The 9,341-nt window shown below is 59.2% G+C and overlaps 2 protein-coding genes across 2 annotated transcripts in view; one reads left to right on the forward strand and one right to left on the reverse strand.

The window, feature by feature from the left end:
• LOC130576525 (testis-expressed protein 2-like) overlaps nucleotides 1–2,833 on the reverse strand; it is a 10,242-nt gene extending 7,409 nt beyond the window's left edge. The window contains exons 1-2 of the mRNA XM_057371266.1: nucleotides 2,489–2,833; nucleotides 2,149–2,299 (exon numbers count right to left, since the gene is read on the reverse strand). Of these exons, the coding sequence (XP_057227249.1) occupies nucleotides 2,149–2,299; nucleotides 2,489–2,833 (496 nt within the window). The remainder of the gene's footprint in view (nucleotides 1–2,148; nucleotides 2,300–2,488) is intronic.
• A 327-nt stretch (nucleotides 2,834–3,160) lies between these two features.
• MSRB1 (methionine sulfoxide reductase B1) lies at nucleotides 3,161–4,896 on the forward strand. The gene is made up of 4 exons (XM_057371261.1): nucleotides 3,161–3,276; nucleotides 3,728–3,870; nucleotides 3,983–4,097; nucleotides 4,588–4,896. Exons 1-4 carry the CDS (start codon nucleotides 3,222–3,224, stop codon nucleotides 4,617–4,619), a joined length of 345 nt encoding a protein of 114 aa, XP_057227244.1. The 5' UTR covers nucleotides 3,161–3,221; the 3' UTR covers nucleotides 4,620–4,896.
• The last annotated feature ends 4,445 nt before the right edge of the window (nucleotides 4,897–9,341 follow it).

Here is a 9,341-nt window from a genome sequence, read left to right on the forward strand (position 1 = left end):
CTGGGTGCCACAGCTGGACCCCCAGCACCCCGAGAGGGAGGTGCAGCCCCGGGGGAGGCTTTGCTGCTGGCTCAGGCTTCAGAGAGCAAATACCAASTGTGGAGGTGCCCCAGCACCAGCTCACCTCCCGGCCCGGGGTTCATCCCCAGCCTGTGGCCCTGCAGGGTTGGGGGAATGGCTTTGCTTTTTACAGGAATAATGGGATATGAAGGTCCTTGCAGGTGTTTTAATGGGGGCAGCTGCGTGGGCTTGGCTGGGTCACAGGGCARTGGGGTGATGGTGGCTTTGGAGGGRTCAGCAAAYGRCTCYTGTGGGGTGATAYCCTGTTCTGGGACACCCCCAGAAGGGATTGGAGCTGTTGGGATGTCTGCTGAGGACCACTGCTTGGGACACCCAGCCCAGGATGGTCACATCTCTGCAGGACAGGGACACAAGACCCCTAATGACAGTGTTCCCCTCGCTGTGTGTGGACACACCAAAACCATAACCATCAGTGAGCCTCCCCACTGCATTCCAGCGCCACAATTCCACTCCTTGATCCCAGATTTGATCCTGGCTCAAATTCAGGTCCTGACATGACCTGACAGAGACAAACAGTGGCCCAGCTTGGGCTGGTGTCTTGGAGTGTCTCTGCAACATTCCCTTCACACAGCCAAGGCAGCAGGAGGTGGCACAGCACAGCCTGGCACGGTGGGAGTCCCCATGTGGGCACCACTCGCCTGGTGTTTGCTTTGYTGGTAGAATCAGGGAGTTAATTGAAATATTAACTTCATTAACTTCCCTCAGCCCTCTGTGGTTAATTAGGGTGGCAGTGGCACCACGGCAGCGCTTTCCTTGGCCAGCCAAAGGAGATGGAAATCCCTCTCTTAATTATCTGCACAAAACACCATGACACAACCCGGCTCTGATGCTGTCCCGGGAGCGCTCTGCATTATCCCGAGATCAGAGAGGCTTTGAGGGAACTCTGCAAGCTCAGAATGAAACTCTGGGCAATGGGTTGGGCAGCGTGGGATCCCAGCTCCATCCTCTGCCCCCAATTCYGCGTCGCATCGCTCCTTCTCAGGGTTTTTACTGGTGGATACTGGAGTGGGTTTCGTGCTGCTGGGGGAGCCAGGAGTCAGCTGGGCTTTGGAATGCCTCCAGTGGGATGCTGAGAGCCAGCCAGCCCCAGGACCCATTCCAAAGCCTTTACACCGCTCTGTGTATCCCAGGGATGGAGCCCAGCCTTTCCTCTCTATGGACTCTGCTTCTCTGCCGTGTCTCAGCCATTCCCAATTTCTGTTCATCTTCCTGAGACCTCATCCCTCATGGCACGGCCCCTGCAGCTCCCAGGAGCTCTCAGCCATGGGGAAGGATCCAACCAGTTCCAGCATCACCCCGTTAGCACCGGCACAGCCTCACTGTCGGAATTCCGGTGAGCAGCAGTTATCGGACGGATGGTGCTGCCGAGACCTGCAGCCTGCTGCGGCTCCTTCCACCGCCGGGAAATCCACACCCCTGAGGTGTGCAGAGCCCCTGGAATCTATCTGGAGCTTTCCCTGACATCCCGCTCCTCTGATCTCGGTGGATCTTACGGGAGGCGCTTTCAAGGCAGCGCATCACCCTGGCTCCCTCCCGCCCGTACGGTGACGCGGCGCATTGCCGGCTCCCCGCGCCCCGCGGTGCCGAGCCCCTTCCTCCCCCTGCCCGGGCTCCTGCCACGAGCCATCAATCCCCGGGGCTGGAGCGGGAGCTCAGCCYGCCCGGGATGAAGCCTGACCTAATTCAAAGCGGCAGCGTCCGGAGGGGCAGCGGCACCGCCGGCGCCGGCCGCACTCCAGGGTCCTGCAGCCCCGGGGGCAGCTCCCCGCCGCTGGACACGTCCCTTGGCATTAGGGAATGGGGATCCATCCAAACGCGCCGCTGCGGCCGCAGGGCCAGGGCAGCAGAGCCAGACCCCAGTTTTTGCCCAAAGGGCACTGAAATTTTTATCCTCTTGCGCCAAGGAAGGTGCCATTTCCACGAGATCCAAAGCCTGGGCACTCATCCGAGAGGTTTTGGATAAACTACAAAAGAAGGGATTTGTGGTGCTGGTTTTTGGAAAGAGAAGGAAGCTGCAGCAGCTCATCCCCTTCGGAACCTGCCCAGGTTCACCTTCAAAGCCCTCACCTTGCCACATGCTGGSTGTCACCTCCTCCTCTCCGGGACTCCCGCGCCCACGACGGGCCCCGGTCAGACCCCGCATCCCTCCGGGCGAGGGTCCCACGGGTGACCCCGGCTCCGCGCTCCCGGGGCAGGGTGGTCCCTGCTGTGCCTGCGCCTGCAGCCATCCTCAGAGCCCTGGGGATGCTTGAGGGGACCCTCCGTCCCAACCGCCCCCAACCCTGGGGAAACCGGGGCTGGCCGGCCCCGCCGCCCTCCCCGGGGCCCCGCAGCGCCGGTACCTGCGGCAGGCGGGGGGCCCCGGGGAGCCGGGAAGGGTCGGTCAGTCCCGGTGTTGGAGAAGGACGAGCAACGCCGGGGAATCGGAGCGGTCCCAGTGCCGGGGCAGGATAATGTGGGGATCAGTCCCGGGGTCGGAGGGGACCGGACCTTGTGCCGGGGAAGAAGAGCCGGTGCCGGTGCCAGCGCCAGTGACGGTGCCGGCGCTGSTGGAGGCCGGTCGGTGCTGGTGCCGCGATCCAAGGACTGATGCCGSTGCCGGGATAGCAGGGCCGGAGCCGGTGCCGGTTGAGGCGCCGGTACCGGCGGTGAAGAGCCGCTGCCGGAGGCTCCGTCGCGGTCCCGCTGCCGGCTGCAGATGCCCAGAGCCGGGCTGGCGCCCGCCCCGCTCCCGCCGGCGGTGCCGGAGCATCCGCAGCCCCGAGCCGGCTCCGCGCTCCGCCCCGCGCCCCCCGCGCCGCCCCGCGCCCCCCCGCATCCCGCACCCGCCGGGGCTGCCCTCGATCCCCGCCACCACCGGGGAGGCCGCGCGGGGCTGCGGGCCCGGGCCGGGGGTCCCCACCGGGATGATGGGGGGTCGGAGCGGGGTCTCCCCGGGCACCGGGACCCCCCGGTACCGCCGGGCCCGTAGCGCCCTCTGCGGGCGGCGGGGCGGGACACAGGGGCGGGGCCGGAGGAGTGGCCGGGGTGACACGGGGGGTGGCCCGGCGGAGGGGAGGGACACGGGGGGTGGCCCGGTGAATGGGCGTGGCGGGGGCGCGGCCGGGCGAGCGGAACGGGCCGGTGCGGCGGGCGCAGCCATGTCCTTCTGCTCCTTCCTGGGGGGAGAGGTGTTCAAGGATCATTTCCAGCCGGGTGAGGGGCTCCCCGCGGGCTCCGGGGGTGCGGCCGGGGGGATCCCCAGCGGGTGGGCAGGGGGTGTCACCCGGCAAGACGGAACCCCCCGGGTGAACGTTCGAGGGGAGGTTTAGGGGGGTGTCTTTCTGCGGAGCATCCTCCACCCGTGGGGGCTGGCTGGGGGCTCCCCCTCTGCGGCGTTTTTTGGGGATCCTCCCGATGGTGGGGGAATCCTCCCCGATGGTGAGGGGCGTCCTGAGAGGGGCTCGGGGGTTCGGTCCCTACAGCAACCCCTTGAGGGGAGCCCCAATGGGGAATGGGGGTCCTGCCCCTCCACGCCCCTGCCCTGCCCTGGGGGTTCCGTGGGGTCCGCAGCTGGCAGCGACCCACGCGGGCAAAGTCCCCCGCCGGTGTCCCGTGTCSCTCCCGCTGTCCCCTGCCCTGAGCCCTCTCCTGCCGCCCTCCGCAGGCATCTACGTGTGTGCCAAGTGTGGCCATGAGCTGTTCTCCAGCCGGGCCAAGTACGAGCACTCGTCGCCGTGGCCAGCCTTCACCGAGACCCTGCGCGGGGACAGCGTGGCCAAGCGGGAGGAGCGCCCGGGCGCTTTGAAGGTGCCGATCCCCAAACCCGTGGGATGGAACAATAAAAACACCCCCCGGGCTTGTTTTCCGTGAGCCCATGGAAAAGGTGGATCGCTGCCAAGCACTGTCCTTGCTTTTCCAGGTGACGTGTGGCAAGTGTGGCAACGGGCTGGGCCACGAGTTCCTCAACGATGGCCCCAAGCAGGGCCAGTCCCGCTTCTGAATATTCAGCAGCTCGCTGAAATTCGTCCCGAAAGGTACCAGCTGTGGCTTGGCAGCTCTCCCAGGCCGTGGAGTTATTTTTGGGGCATGCTGTGTGCGCTGCACTGCTTTCGGCAGGGCGGCCCTGGCCGTGCTGATAACGCCGAGGAGCTGCTCAGGGATKGAATCAGGCTCAGGCTGCTCGGCTGGAGGCTCCCCAACCTCCCACTGGAGCTCTGTGGGTTTTGGGGTGACTGAGTTTTGGGAGGTTGCACACTGGGGGTGCAAAGCAAGGGCAGGGAGTCCCTGTGGTGCTCAGGGGCTGCAGGGGCCTTGCTGGTCACTCCTTGGGGAAGTTGGAAAGAAAAGACTGTCAAGSAAAGGCCCCATGAGACCAAATTCCCACCAGCACCACGGCCATGAGCTGCTGTCCTGCTTGTCAGGCTGTGGTGGTGGTGATGYTGTGTAGCAAAACCCCCAAATAAAAAGGGCTGATGGTTCTGGAGGGAGAAACACCAGCCCTCATTGTTCCTTCCCCCTTTTTAGGTAAAGTTGACAACAACCTGAAGGAGAAGTAAGCGAGCTGCTCCACCTGGCACTGCCCTGGGTTGATCCTGCCTTCGCTCCTTGGCGTGCACCATCCTGCCAAGGGGACCCCAGCAGGAGGAACCCCAAGGAAGCTCCTGGTTTCCCTAATCTGGCTCTCCCCTGGTTTCCCTGTCATGGTTCCCTGCTGGTTTCCTTATCACAGTTTACCACTCATTTCTCTGATCTGAGTCTCTCCTCCTTTCCCTAATCTGGTTCTCTCCTGGTTTCCCTGTCACGGTTCTCCCCTGGTTTCCCTGTCATAGTTCTCTCCTGATCTGGTTCTTTCCTGGTTTCCCTGTCACGGTTCTCCCCTGGTTTCCCTGATCTGGTTCTCCCTGGTTTCCCTGTCATAGTTCTCTCCTGGTTTTCCTGATCTGGTTCTTTCCTGGTTTTCCTGTCACGGTTCTCCCYTGGTTTCCCTGTCACAGTTTTCCCTGGTTTCTTGTCACAGTTTCCCACTCATTTCCCTGATCTGTTTCTCCCCTGGTTTCCCTGGTCTGGTTCCTCCTTGGGGCTGTTCCAGCTCCATCCAAGGAGCTCCTGTGCCTGTGCTGCTGTCTCTGCTGGGCTYTGGGGAGGGTTTGCTGCCTTCAGCCAAGGCAGGACATTCTCCAGATCCCAGCCTGATGCAGTCCAGGGTGGCTCCGCTGGCACTTGCAGGGACAAACACGGGATTAGCTGAGGTCAGAGGCTGGGTTAATCCCTGGAGCTATTCTGGGCTGGGATCATGGTATGAATTGCCCTATATAAACCCTTYGGGGTGTTGGGGCAAGGATGTTTTATGGTCCCACTGGGCAGCRTCCAGGTGTTTTCCCCCTCTGCCCACCTTGCACACAGCAGAGACGGTTCTGCACCCGTGTCCTCCATTCTGCCCTGGCCTTACACCTGATTTAGCACTGTGCAATAAATTCCAGTGGCACTCAGGCTCCTCCTCAGGCAGGAGAGAGCCGGAATTGGGCCCAAAGGCCACGCTTGGCACCGCTCAGGCTCCGGGAATCTGTGCTGCCTCAATGATCCCAAGGGCTGTCACGCTGATTCTTAATTYAGCACCTGATTCGTGGCCTTCCCTCCCTGTCCCAGAAGCCAAATCCTCGTCTGGAATCGATACACAAGGATCTTTAAAGATGGGAAYGGCTGTTGCTGTCCCGTGGGGTTCGGAGGGGCCGCGCTGCTGCTGCTGTTCCGGTGCAGCCGCACTCGGGGACGCGCTGCGGGGTTTTCTCTCCGTGTGTTTTGCCTCAATCCCACGGATCCGAGGGCACCAGGGGAAGTTTGCCAYGCCAGCTCATTCCCTGGAGCTCCCTGCTGCTCTCGTACCTCTTTCCATGCTGACAATAAAGCACTGATTCACTGTGTTGGAGTGTTAAAAATGCTGGGAATGGCGTCCCGGCACCGAGGGTTCCTTCCCTGCTCTGTGGCTGTGGGGATGGGGAGGTTGGGGGGTGGGATGTGTGTGATGTTACTTGGAATCTGGAATTTACCTGGAATTTACCTGGAATTTACCATTTCCCCAGGTTTTTCCATGGGAAGGGGTTGCATTGGAGGCCTTTGGGCATTCCCAGGGCCAATGCTTTCCCAGGAAGGTTTTTGTTTCTCTCCACTTAGCATTTTTTTCCCAAATGAAGCTGGTTTTGGCTTGTTCCAAGTGTTTTTTGTAATTCCTGGGCTGTCAGGACTTTCTGGGCACAGGAAGCTGAATTTCTCACCCRAACTTCCCCACACAAAGCTCTCTGCAAGACAGAGCTACAACCTCTGTCCCACAAGGGCTCTTCACCCCCTTGGAGCTGGACACCGGATCCCCGGAGCCTGGAGGCTCGAGCTGGGCTCTGCAACACTCCAATTCCCTCCTCCAAGGGGGTGAAGTCCTCTCTGGAACCTGGGAGTCATGCCCTCCCCTCGGGTCAATCTCCAGCTCTAATTATTCACCAGGTTCCAGTCTGAAGGTCTGAGCTGCCTTTTGAATGATTAATCCTTGGATTTTGGGGTATTAGGGGGAAACTCTTCCCTGTGAGGGTGGGGAGGCCCTGGCACAGGGTGCCCAGAGAAGCTGTGGCTGTCCTTGGATCCCTGTAACTGTCCAAGGCCAGGTTGGACAGGGCTTGGAGCAACCTGAGACAGTGGAAGGTGTCCCTGCCTTTGGGGGGGGTGGCACTGGATGAGCTTTAAGGTCGCTCCACCCCAAACCTTTCCAGGATTCCCTCTGCCAGGTGACATCCACATGAGCCCCAGAGTGCTGGAAGAGTGGAGAAAAGGGATTTTTGGAGTGATTTCCCTCGAAATGCTGCAGCGGGTGGAAATCTTGGGATTGTAAAGACCCCTCCCCATCGCAGGCAGCGTGTGCCGGGGGAGATCCAGCCGGGATCCTCCCGCTCCTGGGAATCCTGCGCAATTCCAGGCTGCCTTGCAGTTTGTGGATGCGGGCACGGGAGGGTGCAAGTGCCTTTCTGAACTCTTCCATGGAGGGAAGCGAAGGAAGGAGGATGCTGCTGTGGGATCAGCACTGAGGGAAAATCCCCGGAGCCGAAATCCCCAGGGTGGTTTAGACAGGGGTGGGATATTTTCCTGTGAATCTGTCTGGAGGTTGGATTTTGGCAACGACCTGAGCGTGGAGAGCTCCAGGCAGAGCCTGATGCCGAGGATGAAGGATGCAATCCCACAGGACAGGTCCCATCCCATCCCATCCCATCCCATCCCATCCCATCCCATCCCATCCCATCCCATCCCATCCCATCCCATCTCCCCGAGCACCCTCAGCCCCACAGGGTCCCTCTCCCTCAGAAATCTCTTCCCTCCCTCACTCCATGGCCCGGGCATTCCCTCTGCCATTCCTCCTCATTTAATTATCCCACTAATGACACTTGTGCCTTAACGAGAGGATTTTGCTTAGTCGGGAGCAGCAGCCCCAGCCCAGCTTTAACGACACAAATTAAATTACGTTTCCAGGCCGACACAAACTTCCCTGATTGTTTCAGAAATCATTCATTTCCTCCCCCGTAGCCTCCAGTTGACCTCCCTTTCGAGTTTTGTCATTTTTTTTTCCCCCACACGCCACGCACAGGACCTGCCCCTGACCCTCCTCGGGATGGCTCCAGCCGCCGGCAAAGCATCCAGAGCCCGCCGAGATTTAGATTAATTCCCTAATAAGACAACAAGCCCTATAGAAATTATGTTATCCAAGGAAAAGGAACATGACCTGGAGGCACTCGGAAGCTCTAATTACCGCTGTTCCTTGGAGCCAGAGCCTGGCTGCTCCCTCTCCTCCTGCACCCTGGAATTCTCACTCCGCGTTTCCAGAGGCTGCCCAGCATCACAGGGATGGCTCCTTTGTGTAAATTTGTTTAATTTTACCCTTTGATCCACMGTTTTTCCCATTCCAAAAGCCCAAGACCCCAAAGCAGCACTTTTGGGGGGGTTACACATCCCTTGGGACAGGAGCACAGGCTGATTTTGGGATTTCTAGCACAACATTGCCTTCATCCCAAGCTGGGCCAGGTCCCATCCCTTTGGTGGATTCTGGAGCATCAGTTTGCTTCAAAGGGATTATTTGGGTTCCTTCTGGGGCTGTGAAAATGACAGGTTTGTGTTAATTCCAGGAAAAAAATGGGATGGAAATGAAAAAAATCCTACTCCATTGTAATTTTGGGGTTGACATGGGGTTGGCAGGAGGAGAGGAGCATCCCATCACCTCACCTGCTCCATCCCAGATCTCACCTGTCCCCCAGCACTTCCAGCTGCAGCTGAAGAAAATCCAAGGCTTATTCCACCTCATTCAGCAATGATAATTTCACCTCCCTATCCCAAATCCTACTGCTTGCTGGGCACCGACTGATCCCATTCCCAAAATTTGGGTAATCTCACTGAACCTCCCAGAGCCACAAGGTGGGGAAATTTGTTTTTGGTTTGTGGCTTGTGTTAATTAGGGAGATAATGACTGGAGACATCCAGAGCCAGTCTGAGCACGCCGGAAAAATGTTTAGCCCAAGGAAAATTTTAATCCTTTTTTTTTTTCTCTCCCTTTCCCTGGTTGTTGAGATCCGACTTTTTAAGGCAATTAGTGAGGGTTTAGTTGTTAATCAGTCATACTTAGACACTTGCTTTGGGGTTTTATCTCCTGCTCCCAAGTGAGCATCGCCTCTAATCACGAGTTTCATTTTTGATGTGGGAAATACCTGTCCCAGGCGTGTTCCTGCTCCGGCTGCACCGGCACAGGACAKGGGAGGTTTAGATGGGGTAAATCTTTTCATGAGGTTTAGATGGGAATATTTTTTGATGGAAGAGGTTGTAAAGTCCTGGACTGGCCGGTGGAGTCACCAGYCCTGGAAGTGCTTGAGAACATGTGGATGTGGCCCTTGRGGATGTGGTTTGGTGGTGACCAGGGTGGTGGTTCTGGTTGGATTTGGTGATCCTAAAGGTCTTTTCCAGCCTTAATTCCRKGATTCCACACCTGAAGAGCCGTGTCCACCACAGGCTCCCTCCTCATGCCAAGAACATCCCAAATTCTTGAGTGTGGCTTCCTTCTGGGTGTCCCAGACCCTGCCTGGGGTGGGACTGGTCCCCTCGGTGCTGTGGGTGCTGATGGATCTGGTGCTGGCTCTGAAACAGGAGTGGGAATGTCACAGCTCTGCTGCCCTCCCCGTGGAGCTGGGTGAGCCCAAACCACCCCCATGGCCCTGGCTTCACCAGGGGAGATGTTCCAGGCTGTGCCAGCATCA

Source organism: Malurus melanocephalus, unplaced genomic scaffold (genome assembly GCF_030028575.1).
Source record: "Malurus melanocephalus ecotype Western Australia unplaced genomic scaffold, MMel_1.1 scaffold_143, whole genome shotgun sequence".
Classification (NCBI taxonomy): Eukaryota; Metazoa; Chordata; class Aves; order Passeriformes; family Maluridae; genus Malurus; species Malurus melanocephalus.